Below are 22205 nucleotides of genomic sequence, written 5' to 3'. Positions count from 1 at the left end.
GTGCAGGCTGCATAGTGCTTAACTTGCAATCATGGCTTTCCTGTTGTTACTAATTATAATAAATATCTTGGAAAATACAGAAATGTTGATGCTAATTCACAGCTTCTGTTTTTCTAGCTGAATGATGTTGTACTGCAGGGCTTTATTTCCTAATGAGCCACATTGTCTTTACAAAGCTATTTCATGGAATCCAACTCTTCAAATTTATCTCTGAGGCCTGGAAATGTGCCGTTAGTACTAAAAAGAGATTTTAAATGTTCTTTTTGCCACCCAGAAGGTTAGATCATTACACCCGCCTGGTCTGTGCCATTGCTTCAGAAGTGAATAGGGTAACATGCTTGGTGGACATGGCCAACTGTGAAAACTGCATAGGGGCCTGAGCCTTGAATAGCGTGGATTTCTGAAATCAACTTCATCACTGAACCAGTTCATTAGGGAGCTGTGCCCTTGATTCCTTCAGCAGACATGCTGCTGATGGCCCCTGAAACATCACTTCCAACCCAAGCTGTTCAGTGATTCTAAGACATTTAGTCTCTGTGTCTTGCCTCTCCAGCTGTATAATGAGGATTCTCCTTGCACATGTTTATTTGTCTAGTTTGTTTGTACTAGTCTATTTCTGTATCCAGAACTGTCTTATTAAGTGTGAGTACAGTGCCTGCGGCACCTACACTGTACTGAATTGAGCTTTAGATTATCATAAAATTTATTAAAGCAGTAAATTAGAATTCCTCCAGTCAGAACTGATTCTTTATTTCTTTTTTTTGAAAGATAAAATTTAACTCACTGTGAAAATAATATAGTATATTACTCTGTACTTAGGTTATGAAGTGCTTTCCTTTACTGCCTTTCAGTGCATAAAGGACAAAGGCAGCAGTGTACCTATTTTACGGATAGGTAACATGAGCTGCTAAGGCATACAGAGCCTGCCCAGGATCATCTGACTAGTTATACTGCAGCAGAGTAAAAGTAAAAGCACAATGCTTATGTTTATCCAGAGAAAATGCAATTTTAAAAAATTTATATATGTATGCGGGAGTAATTCATTTATCTCCTTTAACACTGAAAGTGATGCAAAGTGACATAGCAAACCTTACTGAAAGAAAATGAATCTAGCTCAGATCACTTTCTCTAGTTCAGGGAACTGGATGGAGCTACTGCCTTGACTGAAGAGGAGCCATGGGATCTGGGCTCTGGCCCCGTCTTGCAGCAGCTCTGGAAGTGAACGTGAGCATTGCCCTGTAGTAGACCCAGCTGTAGTTTGCTTTGGCACTGACTCTACATTCTCGTTAAATAGGGGTCAAGGCTTCATAGACTGCCTGCATAGATTTGATTAGCTCTAAATCCGAGGAATGCTCCTTTGTCACCTCTGTTATTTCTAATATATACAGACTCTTAACCACTTCTCTTGTATATTTTGAGCCTTTTTTCACAGACTTGGATGAAATTAATACATGTGATAGCCACATTTTTGCCATAATGAAGTTGCTGATTTTATATTACATGTATACAGCCACATTTCGACAGATTGACGCTTTGTTATTGCCTATGTTAACATAACATTCTGATACAAGAACCACATGAATCTAATCCAATGTGCATGGAATAAAATGCATCCTTTTTTTCTATTTTTATCTTTTCATATTTTCATCTCCCCAGCCCTTGCAGAAGATGATCAAGGCAGGGCTGTGTATTTCAAATCCAAAGAAGTTAAGACCCTCATAGAGTCAACTAGCATGGATCCACTGTAGTTACTCTGTAATTTGGTCCTTAACCTGGGGCTCATTGCTATGATGCTAAAAACGGAATAGATGCTCTCCCGTCTGAGCAGCCTGGTACTTTCAAGGACTGGTTGTTCAGAGCAGGGGCTGCATCTCTGAAGATAGTGCTCCTAGTGAGGTTCTGGACACGTATATTTGGTTGGCTGGATCCAGAAAAACTCAGTAGCTAAGTTTTTTGATAACTCTTAGGTTTCTGTTTGAGTGTTGTTTAGTTCTCTATATATGTTCAGCATTCACAGTCCAGAACTCAGCATTTGCAAATTCTGAGATAAATTAACACTTGGCAGAATGTATGGTCAGCTATAATTGTGGTCAGCTATGGCTATCATACAGTAAGACATCTTTGGCTGCAACAGCAAAGCTGGTGTGTCATGTTAAGAATTCACCTGTATCTGGATGGTAGAGTTATGTGTGCTCCATTGCTTGAGGATTTGAAGCATTCTGAGTGAGGTTTGCTGGTGACGATGCATCTTTGTGAATGAGCAGCAGTGCCCTGGCAGCAGCTCAGAGGTGTGTTTTTACTGGAGTGAGTTAAGTGTGGGAATTTCCCTGTCATAGTATGAAGTCCTGGTGCTCAAACAGATGCGCAGAGTAAGTTTGGGGAACTCTTCATCTTGTTCAATGCTTCTTCCAGGTATATGGTGCAACAGTCTTCTGGAAATCACTTTTAAGGACTTAATGCTAACAAGCTTTCTGTATTTCTGTGATGGCTTTCCACATTAGCATTCTTGGGAAAAATGCTGTCTGTTCCCTCATGTTTCATTGGTGATGGCTGGGTTTATACTGCAAGTGAGGGAAAAGATCTTCCCAGACTACAGGCAGGATGTGGGTCTGTTGTAAAGTCCACAGTTGCCCTTGGCAAATCAGTCAGCTGCCAAAATGATCTGTGTAATAAGGACTGAGATATTGCTTAGATCTGTTCTGATCAACCCTGTTAACTTCTAAATCTTTACGCCTACTTGCAGTGGAAAGTGGGCAGCAGTGGGCAAGGCAGATGGAACAGAAAATAGAAAACATAGCAAATCTTGGATCTTAAGATTCCTTTGTGTTGACTGCCTGGTGCTTTTACTGTTCTTTCTCTGCATGCTTTTCCTCCCGTCCCTTTCTCCTCAGCTGCAGCAATGGGGCAGATGCTGCCTCCTATGTCTTCATCTTTCCAGACCATGTACTAACATAATCTCATCATTCCTTTCTTCCCTAGCAGCATGTACCCAGTCACGTTTATCTCATCTCCCCTTCTCCCATTCTGTGCACTGTTTAGATACATATATACAGTGATGTGCTGTCTTGATATATGGAGAAAAAATAGAACATAAATATCGATCTTTATGTATGCATACATATATATTTACACATGACAATATGTATATGTAGGATGTCTTATGTGTTTCATTGTACACAGTGCTTGGTAGGGCTATTTTCTGAGATGAAATAACACATTCCTCATTTTTAACTGGCCTGTCAAACTTTGTAAGGAAAGCTTTGTAACAATAACCAAACGAAAAAAAAAAAAAAAAGGCTTCATGAAATTCTATTAGGATCAACTGTGCTTTGAACTGTTAAAAACTGTCATTTCTGTTGAATGTTTTCCTCGGGAGATATTTTGAATATGTTAAAATAGTATCTAGTCAGAAAAAGTAGCAAGAATAGCATCTGCTGTACTCGGAGGGTCTGAGAACATGGATCTGAGTTCAGGCACTGCAGGTCACTGCCTTCCTCTGCTGATGTGAAGGCAGCGATGTGAAAAGTTGAACTGGCCTGAACTTCAGGAGAGGAAGAAGCAAATGGTTGTGTTAATAGTTTACTGTTTTCTTTTAGCAGGATCAGCCTTGGAAATAAATCCCTAAATCCCTCTCCACCCCAGAACAGATGACTTTGTAATTAATATACTCTTTTTTTCTTAGCTAGGAGATACCAGTGCATTTCTTATGCATGTAACTCAGTTCATGTCATCTCTGCAAATACTTTATAGTGCAGACTTTGGATTTTAATGCCCTTAGCAACAAATTATTTTTTTCCCCTAAAATATAGTTATTTCTTTTCATGCACATTTGCCTCAAGGCTTAGAGTTGCTTTGTCAAAGGACAAAGGTTCAAAGGAGACTTCTTGGAAAATTTCCAAAGGCAAAGACAGGGAAATATTGGGATAGATTGTGTGAGCAGACTGTACATTCATGGATGTATGTATCATATTAGATAAACGTGTCAGGAATGACCAAAAATGAATTTGTATCTTGAGTGTTTTCCCTTCCTGTGCTACCGATTAAAGCAGGAAGATGCTTTCAGTAAAGATGCAACTTTCTTACGTGCTGTAATAGAAGGGAAAAAAATTAATTAGTAAAGGGAAAGGACCATTTTATGTCCCCAAATATTACTCTCATAGTGCTTTTTGAACAAGCTTTAATCTGAGTTTCTAGCCACAGATATAATCTGGCCAACAATTAGCACAGCCCACGGTGTAGCTGTATGAAGGAAGCAAAGTCCAGTCTTCCCACGCAATTCTGCCTTCTTTTGGGTATGCTATGAAGCAAACACAATGGATATGTATGAGTTGAAGGGAGAGTTTGCTCGTAGACTGACCATGGAGACAGAAAAATGTTCATTTATATATTAATGCTTAGTCTTCACACACTTAACTAAAAAACAACAGCAAACAGGCCACAGGATGAGCAGAAAGTGTTGAACGATACAGTTATCTTTTAACAGAAAGTTGTACAGTGGGGGGAAGTGAGGATGAAAGGAATGGAAACATTTTACAGCAGCGTTTTGATACTTTTCTCTAAGTGCAGCTCTAAGGGTGAAGTGGTTGCATGTTAAGTTTGCTTGAAAATCTTTGCATCTGAAGACTGAAAATTCAGAAAGCAAATAGAGGGAATGGCAAATTGTAGAGTTATTGAATGTCTTGGGTTGAAAGAGACCTCAGAGATCATCCAGTTCCAACCCACTGCCGTTAGCAGGCTTGCGAATGTTAGTTAAAGTATTTTTAGGCTTTTTCTCATTATAATTTAATGAATGTGTCCTATTGTATTTCAGTTCCTTGAAAACTGAGCATTTTTGAGCTGTTATGAAAGCAATTGTGCTTAAAATTTATTTTGGAACAGAGAAATGTTGATTTTAAGTCCAAAGATACATTACTGGCAAAGTGTATCATGTATTCTTAGTAAGCTGCGCAGTGGGGGGAAGGTTGGTTTTGGTGAGGAACTATATATGTCTTATATCTTCTGGGATATAAAGCAAGGCATACTAAAATTATCACTGGGAGAAGAGACACCAAAGGTATTCCTGACAGGAGGCTTGGCCCCTCCTAGCAGGCAGATTGATGGGTTAGTTAGGAGGTCAGGTTGTATGCTGTTCAGCTCAGGCCTCAGGAGGACTTTTCTCCTCTCTCCTCCTGTCACGCACACAGCTGCTCGGTTAGACAGCATGGTAAGTGCATGCCTACCTCCTTGCTACAGCCTGTGAAGTGGTGGCTATCCATTGTGGGCAGGATGAGTCCTAGCCCAAGGCTTTTGGGGAGCAGCAGCAGCTTATTTGTGTGTTAACTTTGAGGGTTGACCTGACTGAACGTGGGAGCTGGGGATGTGCTTGTTTACCTGCTGGAGGGGTCTGTTAGGTGATGGAACCTCCCAGCCCACTTCTCTGATCGATTCTCTCTCACAGGCAGGAATGGCAAGCCCTGAAAACCCTGAGCAGCTGATCATTGCCCTGGAACCTGAGGCAGCTTCTATCTACTGCCGGAAGCTCCGCCTTCACCAGATGATAGAGCTGAGCAGCAGAGCACCTGTCAATGGCTATAGCCCCAGCGACACCATTGGAACTGGATTTACACAAGGTGCTTATTACAGTATCGTTGAAGTTAGAAAAGACCATTAAGATCATCTAGTCAGACCATCAATCCATCCCCACCTTGCCTTCTAAACCATGTTCCTGTGTGCCATATTTCACATTTCTTGAAAACCTCCAGGGATGGTGACTCCAGCACCTCCCCGAGCAGCCTGTTCCATTTGCACCACAGTATTTTTCTGCCTTTATTGAAATTAGTACTTTCTGATGGGTCACTTTATATTTGATATGTTGGAAACAATTAAGTGTTCCATTAGCTCCATTATTGAAGCAATGTTAAATTACTGGATCTCAATCAGACTTTCAGTCTGAGGTGTTCTTCCAGAGCTTTGGCAGATGCTTTTTGAAGTCATCTTTGTGAACTACCATTATTTACTTGCAACACTTGGAGGAGCACATGGTAATGGAACACAGCAGTGCATTTATCTACTCACAGGCGAGAAACTAGATACGGCAATTCTAACTTACTGACTTGTGAGCTGCTGCTCATATTGGTGCTTTAAGACTGACATGCAGAGGTGGGCCCACAATGTAAGTCACTTTCCAAAAAATCCTTCCTTGCCAAAGACTAAGACAAGATTTAGTATCTTTAGTATTTCCAGAGGGGAAAAGAGGGAAAATGGTGGACTGCTGTGGTATATTTTTATGTAAGTTTCCTCTCTCTGTGAATTGTAGTAGATGCACTGATGTAGGTGTTACTGTGTCAGTCTATCCCAGAGGAATTTTTCAGAATCATTTGCATTTCATCATCATATTTACTAGGTCAAAATGGTACAGTTACATGGAAAATTAAGCCTGTAAAGCTATTCCTGTACTTACCAGATTGCATTTTGTCTTAGTTAGGCAAAGTCATTACCTTGTTCTTTCCTAGCCATGTTGCTCCCAGCTAGCACATGTCAGATGTGCTCAGCATTAGGGAGGCCTGCGCCACAGTCCTTTCAAGCACCCCTCATTCCCCACCTTGTTCTTATCCTGCACCATTCCAATTCTATGCACTTTTCCATGAACTCGCTTTCAGGCTGCATGGAGATTTGCTTCTAAGAAAATAAGTAATAATTAAAAATAAAAATAATTAAAAACAACAACAACAACAAAAGCTTCTGTGTTTGGTTAAAGCTGGACAGAATCTGGCAGATGGTGGTTTTCTGCTAGTGGATGCCATTCTCTTTCTTAATTGTGTCAGGTAAAGGCCATCGGGGATGAGGAAGGTTTATTGTTAAAATTAATGAAAGTAAAGTTTGAGTGAATTAATTTGGGGTTAGAATTAAAGTTTCGTAAAGGCATGGCAGGTACCCAAGACAAGCTGAGAACAGATTAAGGAGGAAAACTTTAGCTGTGAACAGATGCACTCCATGGACTGTCTTGTTGCAGTGAGGTCAAAACAAAAGAAATTACTGTTTGCAATAGCCAGGATGACTTTACTTCAGTCATAATTAAAGACTGGCTCTGGTGATAGCTTTTAGTTCACAGAAATGAAATGAAACGACTCCCATTGGCTGTAATGTCCATTGCTTGGACCTCTTGCGTGTTCCGTCTTTGAATGCTGTGTGATTTGAGCTGTTGGTGTATGAGGCTGACAGCTTGTCTGCATCATAGGGTCTTTATGGAGCAGGTGTGGGTGAAAGCAAAGCCTCTCATTTCCTTCTGATCATAGACACTACAGAAACGAGAAGGAAAGTGCATTCAACAATTTTCCTGCTTCACATATTGTGAGATGTCTGTGTTCTTCTGTACTATTTTACCTTTGAATGAAAGAGAATGAAAGTAATACAATAAATGACTTTTGATCATCCAATTGTACAGATTGATTAAGAAGCTTAATAGCAAAGGCTTTCACTGCTCTACTTTCTCTTTACAGACTGTTTGGCATCTTTTGAATGTCTAAGTAGAAATTAAGTCTTGTGAGCTGAAGTATTGTTATGAGATTGTGTCCTCCATGTTTCTAATAGGTCAAGTCTTAGTCAAGACAGAATTTAATTGCTTATCATGGCAGCACTAGATTCTGCTTTGCAGGCTGTTGCAGCAAACCAGAATTTTCATAAGTGCAGGCTTCTGTCGTCTGCCTGAGTTATCAGAGGGTCAGACTTAGTGATCACTGTGAGCCTTAAGAAGTTACAGAGCTGTGAAGCAGTGCTTTTGGGTGCTTACACTGAGGCAATATGACATCCTGAATGTCTCCAGAGCACCCAGCATCAGGAGTTGCTTTTGAAAATCTTGGGATGTTCTCTGCCAGCCATCACAGCTCAGGTCTGCCGTTGGCCAGGGCTGCCACCGTGTGGTAGAGCGTGTGCCTGAATCAGGCTGGCAGCAGGGACAGCTTCCAGCTTGTATGTAGAAGTCAGCATGTAGTAGCTGTGAAGGATTTGTCTGTAGCTTTCACACTAGGTTGTTGTTTCTAATTCCGGTAGTATGAAGAAAGAACAGAAAAACTGAAAACTGTTTTTTCCTTCTCTCTAGAATTGATGTTATAACGTTCCCCAAACCAGTGCTGTAGTTGTTCATTTGTTTTAAGAAGCGATACATGGAGATCTGTCAGCATGCTTGCACTCATTTCCTGTCGCACATGATATCAAATTCCTTATGCTTCGTAATACTCAGTAATTTTTCCTCTGTCTTTGACTAGCAAAGGAACACGTCCGTCGCAATCGACAGAGTCGCACCTTTTTGGTGGAAAATGTCATAGGAGAAATCTGGTCCGAACTGGAAGAAGGTAGCATCCTTTCTTGAATAGATTTTGCTTTTGCTGGTTTTATGTTGCTGGCAAGCATAGGGTTTCCCACAAACCTGCACTGTTCTCAGAATGAATATGTGTTGGAAAACAAACAAATAAAAGTGCATATGCAGCTCTGAGTTGCTAAAGCTGAACTGCAGTTCTGTATAGCAGAATACAGTTATTAAGGTGATGACAGAATACAATCCAAGTTTTGAAATAAAGCTAGACTATTTCTTCAAATAGCCCTTGTGAAAATGCTGTAGTATTAATTTAGTAATGCCCTAAAGTGGACACCACTAGCACGAGCAATTCCATTAATCCCCTTTCATTTTATGCTAAATCAGTAGCTTTTGATACCTAAATTTTGTATTTACTATAAGTCACTGCTAATGAAGATGAATTTTTCAGAATAGAGTTTTATAACTTTCTGCAAGTCATTGTATCTCATTGCAATACGTTGCTGTATAATTTAAGTCACATTTGCTTATTCCTTTGGCAAACCAGGTGACCGTTACATCGTTGTTGACAGTGGAGGAGGCACAGTAGATATGACTGTCCATCAGATCAGGCTCCCTGAAGGACATCTTAAGGAACTATACAAGGCAACAGGTAGATAGCACTTCCACTGCTTACATTTATGCAATATTGTGATCTGTCAGTGAAGAAAATACATGTCTTTGCTAATCAATATATTTCACTAACAGTTCTTCCTGGAATCAGATCAGCATTCAAAATTATATAACCTGTCTGCTGTCTGGACAAGGTCACTGTCCTGGTCTGCCTTGCTTTAGTAAACTTATGATCTTCCACTCCTATAAGGGGTCTCTGACGAGCTATTCTGAGAAGTGCTGTGGAGATAGGAAAAGCCAAGTGTGTCACATTGAGATCCTTGTAAAATTTCCCTAGCTTAGGGAAGGCTTGTGTGTTCCAGTAATTGCACAACCAGCTTAACAGGTGTGGTCTGCCATCCTCTGGCAGAAACTCACAGTGATAAATCTACAACAAGTGCATTAAAGCAAATACAATTGCTTTAATGATACTCCCTTCCTGATCTCCAAAATCCCCTCTTTTTCTTTGCTAAGTTGTTAACCCTGTACACTTGAGCTGGTCTTTCTCTGTATCATTCACTGCTGAGTGTCTGCAGTCTTGGTGGCTTTAAGACAGCCTTTCTGCTGCAGTGTCTAGGATGTATAAAAGTGAGGCAAAGGTAAGATCGTGTTCTGTAGTAGACAAACTGTTTCCCGTGACAGTCCTAGTAGTGTCAATCTGATGTGTATTTGGTTTTCCTGAAATCTGATTTTCAGAATACTAAAGCTGTGTTTTGTTTTTAATACAGGTGGGCCATATGGTTCCCTAGGTGTGGACTATGAATTTGAAAAGCTCCTGTGTAAAATATTTGGAGAAGATTTTATTGAGCAATTTAAAATCAAGCGTCCTGCTGCCTGGGTAGATCTGATGATAGCATTTGAGTCCCGTAAACGGGCAGCAGCTCCAGACAGGACCAATCCACTAAACATCACTCTGCCTTTCTCCTTCATTGATTATTATAAGAAGTTTCGAGGTCACAGTGTAGAACATGCCTTGAGGAAAAGCAAGTGAGTAGATGATTGAACCCAAACAGGTACAGAATTGACTAATCTTTAAAAAGACATACAATTAAAATATCCTAATTACTTGAAATCTGAAGGACGGTAACGTAAAAGAAGTGTCTGTTTCCATACTGCAGTGTTCCCCTGGGTATACTGAAACTAACAGAACAACGAGATAGAAAGTGTAAAGGTAACACAGAATGCACATGAATGAAAAGGAAATTGCTAAGCTAAATGGATGTGCATAATGAAATAATATAATGCCTCTATTCACTTAACAAATATTATGGCTCATTAAAAATACTGTTCTTCTCTCTGTCTCTTGAGACTTTGCATGCTTGCTTGTTTTCCTTGCTTGTTTCCAGTGGCTTTGGCCTGCTGCTGTTATAATCTAAATGTTGCCCTTCTGGGGTTGAATCAGTGCTGTTTCAGTTGAGCGAACAGTGCACTGACTGCCAGCTGTTTCAGGAGGCAGATAAACATTGGTAATGCTGCAGGAGGCAATCAGGCGAAGAAAACAGCAATTAAGCAAGCAAAAATAGCAATTGTCCCTGGAAATGTTATGTTGCTCCATTTGGTGTGGGGCTGAAGTTAGATGAGGTACTTTTTTCTAAGCGAACTGCGTACAGATTCTGTAAACTCATTATTTATGTGTCATGTCTTATGACTGTTTGACTTTATTCTATTGGCTTTATCCTTTCTAAATGTTTTGTTGTTCTTGTTGTTGTTTTTGTTATGCAGCGTGGACTTTGTGAAGTGGTCTTCCCAAGGAATGCTGAGGATGAGCCCAGATGCAATGAATGCACTGTTCAAACCTACAATTGACCAGATTGTTCAGCACCTGAGTATGTATCTGTGTGTACTTCTGTTTTCTGACTAAACTGAGACTGAAACTTGGCTTACCTGTTTCAAACCTGTAACAGAAATTATAGGAAACACCACTGCTAGTATGTAGTAAATGTGAGCAAGGAGTTTAATTCTGAAACATTTGTCCTTTGAAAAGTGATTAGGAAGGTAATTTCAAGTAAGGGGTGTCACCTTTAATGCATCTAACTACCTACTTCTAGAACTAGTTTTTCAGTGTGGTTCATGCCTGTTGCTGCTTAAACTGTATTTCCAGGGCTACAGTCATTCACTAAAGAGCAGTGTTTTAACCCAGGTCCTGCTTTTCTTTTTCCTGTTTCAGGCAAGAACAAAATAATGCCAGAATCATAACTAGTATCTGATTATGTCTGTAATCAAGGCCTGTAGTTCATTTCTCATCAGTGTTAGGACTTTTTTTTTTTGTCCTCTTTTTTGATGGCTCTCCAAATCACTGAGATCTCGGGAACACAAGAAATAGTGACGGTTCCTGTTTTATATATATATGTATATATATATATATATATATATATATATATATATATATATATATATATATAAATAACACGGCTTAAGCTGCAATAGATTTATTTATTTATCTGGCAGTGAAAATGACACGGGTTTATTGGGAAATTTGTTATATAAACTCTCCTTCATGAAAGACTGGATTTGTGTGAAGTATAGTATATATACTGAGCAAAGTATTGCTGTTCTACACATTACAAAGTGTTAATCAAATCGTATTTGGGATAGAATATCTAGCTTAACACACTTGCTGTGTGAGGACTTGTTAAGTAGAACTGAGAGAACACAACTTAGTAAGAAAACTAGGACAGAACAGCTTCTGTGTGAGCAGGGAAGGAGAGGCCTCACATTAAGGTAACTGTGACAGATACCTCAGTCATGCTGTGTCAGTTATTTGAACTGACTGCGAGTGAGCCTACAACAGAACTGTATGATTTTCCTTAGTGTAGGGGATTTCTTTGCAAAATAATCTGTCTCCCTTTGCTGGTACAAGACAAATGAAAATTCTGTTTAGAAAGCATAAATACCAGTTCAGAAATTTCATCTGCTTTGAGGCAAGTGCTCATTCACAGTCGTTGCCCCATTGAAACAGAGTTATAGTAAGAAATCTCAGAAGGTGGAACTGATGCATTTTGGGAGCGGCAGTGGGCGCATAGATGTGAGAGTTTCAGATTTTATGCATGCACATGGAACACTGATGCATCGGGCATTTGGAATTTCAGTTGACTTGCTTTGCCACTGAATTTTTCCCTATTGGATGGGCTCTGTTTCTGTACAGGTGAAGTGTTCGATAAGCCAGAAGTGACCAATGTCAAGTTTCTGTTCCTGGTGGGTGGCTTCGCTGAATCCCCTTTACTCCAACAAGCTGTCCAGAGCGCTTTTGGTTCGAGATGTCGAGTCATCATTCCTCAGGATGTGGGGCTCACTATCCTCAAAGGAGCTGTTCTCTTTGGTCTAGACCCCGCTGTCATCAAAGTGCGGCGTTCACCTCTCACCTATGGTGTGGGTGTGCTGAATCGGTTTGTGGAAGGGAAGCATCCACCAGAGAAGCTGCTCATCAAAGATGGCACGCGTTGGTGCACTGATGTCTTTGACAAATTTATCTCTGCCGACCAATCTGTAGCCCTTGGAGAAACTGTGGCACGCAGTTACACACCTGCCAAACCTTCTCAGTTAGTAATAGTGATCAATATCTATAGCTCAGAACAAGATAATGTCAGCTTCATCACTGAATCTGGAGTGAAAAAGTGTGGCACCCTTCGCCTGGATCTCACAGGAACTGATGCTTCTGTGCCAAACCGACGGGAGATCAAAACACTTATGCAGTTTGGGGACACTGAGATCAAAGCCATGGCCATTGATGTTGCCACCTCTAAAAGTGTCAAAGTTGGTATTGATTTCTTAAACTACTAACAGATGGTTTCCCCCACCACGGCCTGTTTGTGAGACTCATCGTCTACTATTTCATTTTTTGACTATCATATGTCACATAATCATCTTGAATTTCAGCAGGCTATATGAGAACAGCTAGTAAGGTGGGGTATGTCGTGCTTGTGCCCTTCAAGGACCAAAGGCTGGATTTTAAAAGATCCTTAAAAAGTTCCAGAGGTATTAAAAGTTGTTTAGTTGTTCAAGCATGTGGAAAGATCTGCCTTTATTAAGTATTATTATTGCATCCTGAAGATTGAAGAAATATAAAATCATTATTTCCTTGCCTTTTTCTCGTTCTTCTTCCTCTTCCTCCCAGGAAACATTTGCTAGCCCAAGTGCTTGGTTTGGGGGGGTATCTGTGTGGGGCATCTGAAACAGCACCATCCTCTGAGCGTGGAAACAAATTAGTAAGTTACAGCTTTCTTTTGGTTTTTGGCCTGTATTTTCATCAACATAAGGGCTGAAAATCAGGGACAGAAAGAAGTAGGAAGTGAGTGTCTTCACTTCTGAGGTCACACTGAAAAGAAAATCCTTAGAAATCCTTAAAAGTAGATTTAGGAAACATATATATTTTAGTAGCCTAATGTTGGTTGCCCAAGCTTGAGGAGGCCTTTCTTGTCAAAGCTCTTTGAACTAACTATTGGATTAAATAGCTAACATTACCGTCATTATACTTCAGAAATTTATTAAGAGCAAATTATTTCCCTTTTTAGGTCTTATAAACTTATATTTATCAGATTCCATCCAGAATCCCAGAACAGATGAAGTTGGAAGGGATCTCTGAAAACTATCTGCTCCAACCCCTGAACTCTAAGCTAGAACAGGATGCTCTGTCCTTCCAGATTGTGAATATCTTCAAAGGTAGAGATGCCTAAACTTCTTGGGGCAATCTATTCCAGTGTTTGACAACACTCACTGTAAAAACAAACAAACAAACAAAACAAAAAAAAACCCACATTTTAAAAACCATTTTCTTGTATTTTAATTTGTGCCCGTTGCCTCTTATCCCTTCACTGAAAACTACTGAGAAGTCTTGCTCCATTTTCTTTGTCTTCTGTTAGACTTTATACGCATTCCTGATTGCTTCTTCTTGAGTCTGAAGTCCTAGATCTCTCAGCCTCTCCTCTTACAACTGATGCTCTGATCCCTTTGTCGTCTTTGTGACACCTTGGCAGACTCAGCCCGTAAGTCCGTGTTGCTCTTGTACTGAGAAGCACAGGACTGGATGCCAGATGCGGTCTCACAAGATCTGAATAGAGAACATTCACCTTTCTTATCCTGCTGGCAGTACTTTTCCTTGTGCAGCCCAGCTGTTGGCATTTTTTGCCTCAAGGGTGTGTTGCTGGCTCAGGAAGACTGTGTCTACCCAGACCCTGAGGTCTTTTTCCGCCAGGATGCTTCCCAGCCAGTGAACCCTCAGCATATTCTGGTGTATGGAGTTATTCCTCCAGAGGTTTAAGACTTTGCACTTCTCTCATAATCATATTTTTTTCTTGTTAATTCCCATGTTAACATTTAAAAGTACAGTTAGATGATGGCTGTCCAGGAGAATAAACTGATAACTTCAGTTTTAAATCCACTCCTAGCTGGTGGACTGATGCTAACCTAGATAACTCAGATGCTGATGCTTTCAGAGCATTTATATAGAGCTGCCTGATTAGCTGCTGGAATTCATTACATTTTTGAACTTGCAGTTTTAATTCTTAAACTAAACCTTCCTTTCTAATAAGTTGAGCATGGGTTGTATCAGTTACTGACACGTTAGGGAAATGAAAGCTTTATCAATGTTTTCACTGGTTTACATTCCAATCCTGCACTTAAGCTTTCTGTGTTTATCCTGGAGATTTGCCACTGTAAAGAGCCACAGAACAGGTCTGCTGCATTTGCCATTGAGTTTTCTGTGTCTGTTGCAGGATTCCCTGGTCGAATATGAAATCTGTTCAGCGTTCAGCTTTAAAAAAATAAAAAATAAAATAAAAGGACTATGGAGAATGGAGTCACAGTATCCGGCTGGATACTTTCCTATAATTACAAAGTGTGCTTTCTAGCATTCAATTTCCTGCTGCCTGCTAAATGCTTTAAAAGCGAAATACTGGGATTTTTTTGTGTGTGTTGCTTTCCATGGTTTACAAACAAGAGAAACTTTAAGATGAGTTATGAACAATATAATTTTATGTATATACAATATTTAAATATTGTACAGACTCTTTCTTTCTACAGTGCTATTTTCTTGTATAAAAATGCTCTTTGCCTCTGTTGATTTCATTCAGCTGTTAATTTTAAATAACATAGTTTCTCAATCAGCTTCCATAATTATAGGCTTTTAAAGATGGTAAGATATGAAATGTAAAAGGCTGATCTTATAATAATAGGAAGGAAATGTTGATGTGTCAGAAAATACAACATTCTTCCTGCAATGCAAGTCACACCAGTTAAGCGTATTACACAGATGCACTTGTATTTTGCTGGGATTTCATTTCTTTGTTTCAGATGGTGACCATTCCAGCAGTTCATCATAATAATGGATGAATCCTCCTGTAAAACAAAGTTATATTTAGCTTGTATGATCTGAATATACAGCTTATAAATACAGTAAGGATCTTTTCCAGTTAAAAAGAAGTAAATGCTTTCCAGAGCCAGGTAACACTGATTTATAGTAGTTGCAGGTCTCTCTCTGTCACTTCTTCCTACCAAACACTAAATTCTTAAAGAAGAGAAGGCTTCACTGTCTTTGCATCCGATGTTAAACAGAATGGTTCCAATTTAACAAGGATTTGTTTCCAGTGGCCTTAGGTTAATGCAGAATTCGATACAGTTAAGGTCTGCAATCCCCCACCAGGAAGAGGAGGTGAACTGTAGGGTCTTGTGACCCTTGGGTTTTCTGCTGTTTTCAGCCTGTCTGCTGGGAATGCTAGCAGTAGCTTCTGCAGCTCTTTTGAGGTGTAGTTCCCCGCATGGTAGAGATTCTTTGCCCTTTTTTATTCACCTTTTGTAAGATTCTGACCTGACTCGAACAGGCATTTGTTGCTAAAGTGATTCTACTGTAACTGTAAAATGTGAAGAGTTTGCATATGTTTGCACTTCCTTTTTCAGTCTCATGAGAGCACTATCTAGCTCTTCAATGCAGAACACTGAACTACTGAGCAAACTTCCAACTGTCCTCGTTGTGCTCTTTAAATCTGAGAGTGGAAAATTAGCCTGTCCCTCTAAGGAATTAGAATTGTAAGTAGAATGTTATGCTATGGTCTGTAGTTTATAACCCATTTGAACAACTTTACACTGTAAGTGGGAAAGGGATGCCCATTTTGATAGAGGATGTTAGGCTGTAAAATTAATATGAAATTTATTAGGAAATTATGAGTCATTTTTAGAATAGTAGTTCTGGTACTTATGCAGGAAGTTTCCTGTGCTTTTGGTAGGGATGACATTGTGCAACTTAATGTTGAGAAGACAAGGCCTGCCATCCTTATGCTAAGCCAAAACCCCTGACTGAAGTTTTGCTCTAAGGATGGACTTGCGAGTTTGAGTCAAACTTACTTAAATCTAGGCGGAAAGTTAGCAACGAATTGTGATAGAATGATTACTTGTACTAGAATATGATACATGTGCAGTAATGGTTAAGATGGTTAATATTGCTATATTCATGCCAGTGAATATATACAGGAGTTTTAATGCATTATTATGAGGAGGCTAATTATGTATTGCAGAGAATTAATCGCTGAGATAAGCTGCATATTTATCATATGAAATGGCTTAAGCGGATGAATAGTATAAAAGTTGTTGGGCATAACGTCACAATACACACCTGCTTGAAATAGTCTTAAACTATATTATAAAACCAACCATTGTGGTCTTGTTCACCCCTGTGCAAGATAAATTCAGACTTCACAGATGTTTGGAGCTGTTCACAACTTGATTGTACCTTGAGTGTTCTTGTGTCCTCAACCATGTCAAATAAAATACAGTAAAACTAATCTTTCTTTTTGGGTGTTTCTACTCTGATGAAAATGGCTGTGAAGGGCCAAGTGGTTACGCTTGCAGTTGGTTACACCTTTGTATGCACAAGTGCTGTATATCAGATTTCTTCCTTCTTGATGTGCAGACACCTGGAGTCCACTGTCAGTGCTTACTGAAATCCCACTGCAGTTTGTGTAGCTCTGAATAGGATGACTGTTGGTGTTAGGATAGAAAGACTTCAGACAAACAGTTTTAGTACTTTTCTGTAATGATGCTCCAAATCAGAATGAAAGCTGGAAAATCATTATGCTTGAGGCTGAATTCATGATTCTTGGCATATATTTCAGGACCTTCTCAACAAAACTCACAGAGGTCATTGACAATAACTAGATAAAGATAATAGTGTAGAAAATGTAAAAGAACCAGTAGGTGTATGTGGAGGTTCCATTGTTACAGCCCATGGAAACAAACATGAGGGATGTTGAGGATGAAAATCTGGATGGTATTTACATCTAGGGAAGATGCAACATTTCTAGAAGCAAAATTGAATGGTTTATATTTTTGTTACAGGAAAGATTTAACATATTTTCACAAAGTGCTGCATTTGGAAGGATGGGAGATTCCTCTGGAATGGTAAGCCAGTAGGATTAGAGGATGTCAGCATGTGGGTTTCTCTCACAAACTTTTAGGTTGCTACCAACACTGGTGTATAACTGCAGCTCCCACGTATTTGCATCTGGTCCTGAGGAGGCAGAAATACCCAAGATTTCCCTGGGAAGGCCACCACCAAGGAGGAGATGTCCATGGTGTTTCAGCTTAGCTGTGGCTGTGTGTCCAGTGGGCTGTGGCCCTCATCCATAGCCATACCCAAGCCCACGTTGGTAAGTGCAGGTACTAGCCTGATGTTAAGAACCCCCTGCAGGAAGCCATCTGCTCTTTTCACTAGGAGATATCTGTTCCCTCTTGTCCCTTGCGCTGGTATGTTAAAGATGGCTTTGAAATAGTGACTTCACATCTCTCTGCAAAGCGAATCCCTTTCAACTCTCTGTCTGCTTTATTTCACTTGTTATCCTGAAGGCCTCACAACACAGTGATCTCCTGGGTGTGGTTGTGGTTTTAGCTCCCATTGCCCTCCAATATCATATTTACCTATTTCTCTCCTTTCAACCAGTAGAAGCAACTGACTCTGTGAACTATCTTTGTTTGTTTCTGTTGATCACTGTTCTTTTTGTGATTTATTTTTTCCTTTCAAATGTAACATATCAGCTGAAAAGATTTTTGTGCCACGTTGAAACATATTATTGTTCTGCTCCCAGGAAGTTTATAGTCTGGAATATATTCAAGGTAGATGTTTGCCAGACAGCCAGCATTTCATTAAGAAAACTGATTCAGGTGCAGTGGGTATCATTCCATCTTTCATACAAACATTGATTGCTGCAGGAGTGTTTGCTTGGAGGGAATAATGAAAACGCTACAAGGTTAGAGACCACTAAATACATAATGATAAATTTTACTCTGTTACAGTGTTAATTAAAACAGTTACAATTCAGAAGTGACTAAACTAATCAAATCAGCTGCTACAAATGTCAATCGCATGAATACAAACCCTGTTAGAGCAAGCTGTTTTCCTCAGTGTCCTAAAAATTGCCATATTAAAAAGTACTGTAGTCTTTGTAGACTTCTCAAGGGCTGCTTTATTGCTAATATTGTAGCATCGGCCAATAAATTGGCTAATAACCAGATATATGTGCATTTTATTATGATAGTTCTTTTGTGTTTTTCCAGGTATAGGAATGTTTAGCAATGTGCTTTTGCACTGAAAAACTTGCATAATGGATTGTATGATGTATTGTTTTCCTGAATGTTGTAGGCCATGTCCCTGAAATGCTGGAGTGCTGGCATTAGCTCTGGAGATGTGTCAGTGGCATCTATGACATTATGCCACAATGCTACTCAAAGATGAAAAGACGCCGAGAATGAGCTGAGATGCATAGCAGTACTACACCCCAACTTCCACCTATTTGCTGCAATGAAGGTGTTTTACAAGTGCTTTATGACTATAATTATAAACACCATCCTAATAGGCTAGGTACTGTATTTAACTTGTAATGAACTTGATTTCAGCTAAACATTCAATTAATGTTACTAGTACAATGGGAAATATAATTACAGTCTTCAGGAACACATTAAGAATGAAATTTTGCTTTCAGTGTTCTAGCACGTTGCTCTGATTCCTAGGGGAGTTTTCTATATGTGCTTTCACTGGCAGAATTTGGGCCTTCCACTGGACTTATCCAAACCTGCACATTTTCTTACGGGTGAGTGTTTCTATTTAAAATTACAGGCACATCTTCATAGGAAGGAATTTGTCTAAGTCTTACGGTGATACTACCAGGATTATAGAAATCCTTGCTAAAATGTACAGATGGTGTCTTCATGCTTGGTGCTAATAACCAAAAAATAACACGACTTACAAAACAATCTGACAGCAGTGCCCCATTTCCCCAAATGGGATTCTCCCCTTTCAGTTTCACCCAAACATCCCTCTCCAGTAGATCCAGTCTAAAGTCCCTTTTTCAGTGCAAGAGATGCCTGATTTTCCACAGATGTAGTTTGGATAAATTGATAACAAGTGCAAATGCTTTGTGCAACCAATATTCATTCCTGTTATTTCCTAATCTCATTACATACTGATGTTGAAAAACTTGCGGTTACTATTTTTAGGCACAAATTCTGTTCTATTAGTTCTCATCCAGCCCCTCCTCTCTTCTAACAAGGAGAGACGCTTCTGTGGTTTGACAGCTGTAGAAAGACAACAAGGTGTTGGCCAGGCATAATCTGGCAGAACTGTGTGCTTTTATTCCTTTAAATTAAAGACCTGAAAGTGAGTGTTGAAGCAAAAGAAGTTCACATGTTCATAGTGCCATTGATCTGTCTATGCGCAAACTGCAATTTCATGCAGTAAAAGAATGTTGTCTTTTGCCATCCCAAAAATTCATCACAGCGAGCACCAGGAGTGCTCAGAAGCCTCTCGGGAAGTGAAGATGTTCGTGATCCATTCATGATGTTATGAGTTCGTGACAGTTCTGTTACCATGATTTTTCTTGCAGTTTTCCATGGGTCTAAATAAAACAAATAGAAAAATACTTTGACTGCATCAACTCAGGCTGAACTATAATCCAGGTTTTTGTTTTTTCCTTCATCTTAACCATACAGAGTCTCACATTGGTATTTCTCATTGTACTTCTGACTTAGAAAAGATGCCCCAGAATCTATTCTGCATTTATAACCTTTCCCTACTGTAAAGTATTCCTTAGCTGTAGCTCTTGACTTCGTCATTATTCCTTTTCTTTTCAGATTGCTTCATGCAGCTGCTATCAACAAACACTGGTGTCTGGACAGAGCAGCTATTTTAACAGCAAACAGCATGCAAACTGGCAGTCTGAAACAGGACATCACCTGTGTCCTGTGGAAACTGCTATTTGGCAGCTAGGAGGTGGATTCCTGTGTGATAGTTTTGACAGTGAAGTGGAAAGGACACAAATACTTAGGTGAGGAAGCCTTTTCACTGACTGGGGACTGCTTCAGATCTTACTAAACTCAATGGAAAGGTTCATACTGACTTTTAGAGGTGCTTTGAGTCTCGCCCATCCTGGCTGCTGGCCAAGCCTTCACATCCTTTGTAGGCTGCTGTCCCAGGGCAGGCTGGCTTTGTGTCTAGAGCAGAAGTCACCAAGCATAGGCATGGTGTTTGTTACCATGAGATGGGGAAAAAAAATGTCTTCAGGATTTTAAGAACTTGATAGATTGTGGCTGCTATGATCCTTCTATCAGTGTCCACAGATGAGCTTACATAAACATGGGGGAATGAAAAATACAATATTGTCTATGTGGGAGGACAGATATACTAGTACACTCCAACTGAAAATCAGGGAAAGTTTCAAAGTGTAAAGTAATGAGGAGACTTACAGCTGTGAGTACCAGAGGGCTTGAACTGCTAACCCAATGTGATCTAAGGAGTTATAAGGTGACTTTCTATTTCATGATGACATGAGGTGTTTCCTTCCCTTGGAGGAATAAGCTCTGCTCCTCTGCTAAGAACTTCCTTCTGCCATAAGCTGATAAGCTTAGCTGGATGCTAAACTGAACATATCCTCTTCCTTTATACTACAAAGGACAAGCCTCAGTACTGACCTGATGCTTCCCTGACACAAACACACTGCATAACATCTGTGTGGTGATGTTGACTCTTTGCTAACACATACCAAGTTCAGACGTTGCTGAACATTGTCCTGTTTACAGAGATTTTACTTATCATCTTAGTGGTGGTCACAGTTAGTTTTCTTAGCCCATTACCTCCTCACGTCTTATCTGGATGTCTGTTGACTCCTCAAAATTAGAGAAGTGGAAGGAAGGCAATTGTGAGCAGAGCTGAATCCAGCAGAAAAGGTTCTGGTCCTGCATGCCATCTGTAGAGGGTCCTGTACTTAACTGTACTCTTTCACAATGCTACAGCATCCTCCTTCACTTCAGATAATATTCTCCCTGTGTTCCTTGTGTAAGTGAAAATCACAAATGGCAGAATAATCCTCAGGGTGTTGGGAACACACAACAATCTGAACTGTCCATGAGGAAGTCTTTAGCAAGTAGTGCATCAATGAGCAGCAGAATAGATATGAGCAGTACAGGTCAGCAAGGTCAGCATTACAGTCTGATAAATTACAATCATATACAATCTGACTATGTAAAACATTTAGAAATCAGGTAACATGGCTGGGAGTGTTCTAAGACTTAATTTTGTGGTTATTTTGCTTTGTCTCGGGGATGATGCTGCAATGTTGCCATCTGCCCATGGAAGTTTATTTGTGTTTTGCTGTACTCACTTTCATGAAATTCTGAATGATGTCAGCCCTGAATCTCTCTGGCTGTAATACTCCTAGAGAACACACAAATATTTAATCCCTTTCCTGCTTTTGATAGCTTTGACATATCTGAATACCATGGCCTTGCTTGCCTGCATCTAGTTCTTTAATTAAACCCCAGATCTTTCAGTAACACTGTGTAGGCCTGCAATCCTTTTTTTTCCCAGAGCCGTTGGTAGGTTTGAGGCTTAGACAGTGGGTGCTGGTTTCTTGCAGATAAACATCTTGTTGCTGGAAAGCCATTTGTAAACAAATGCTGAAGTCGATCTGTGTGTACTCAGAGGACTCCTCTAGAGCACATCTCACCGAGAAACAGAAAGTCCTGGCAAAGCATCAACAAACAAGACAATGTAATGTGAGTAGTTGAGGCATGTTGTGTTTTTGACTTTTGCAAACGTTGATTAAAGGCCTTTTGGTGTGCAATCTGAGGGGTGCGTGTTTAAGCCCTAGGAACTTGTTGCAGTAGATGAAGTTATATTAGTTGGGTGTGTTTTTGATAAATTGCAGTTATGAAGTAACCACAAATCCTGGTTATGAAACATACTTTGAGTTTTGTACTCATTTTGCTTTTGGAATTGACATCATTA

General features: G+C 39.8%; 1 protein-coding gene across 2 annotated transcripts in view; it reads left to right on the top strand.

Moving 5' to 3' along the window:
• The window catches only part of HSPA12A (heat shock protein family A (Hsp70) member 12A), a 51080-nt gene extending 34375 nt beyond the window's left edge, over positions 1–16705 (top strand). For both annotated transcript variants that reach the window (XM_072339787.1, XM_072339786.1), the window contains exons 7-12: positions 5438–5609; positions 8244–8330; positions 8838–8942; positions 9670–9928; positions 10664–10767; positions 12087–16705. In XM_072339787.1, coding sequence (XP_072195888.1) covers positions 5438–5609; positions 8244–8330; positions 8838–8942; positions 9670–9928; positions 10664–10767; positions 12087–12721 — 1362 coding nt within the window. In that variant the 3' untranslated portion in view covers positions 12722–16705. The remainder of the gene's footprint in view (positions 1–5437; positions 5610–8243; positions 8331–8837; positions 8943–9669; positions 9929–10663; positions 10768–12086) is intronic.
• Positions 16706–22205: the final 5500 nt, after the last annotated feature.

The sequence above is a fragment of the Excalfactoria chinensis genome, chromosome 6, assembly GCF_039878825.1.
Source record: "Excalfactoria chinensis isolate bCotChi1 chromosome 6, bCotChi1.hap2, whole genome shotgun sequence".
Classification (NCBI taxonomy): Eukaryota; Metazoa; Chordata; class Aves; order Galliformes; family Phasianidae; genus Excalfactoria; species Excalfactoria chinensis.
This window is presented reverse-complemented; position numbering and strand designations above follow the sequence as displayed.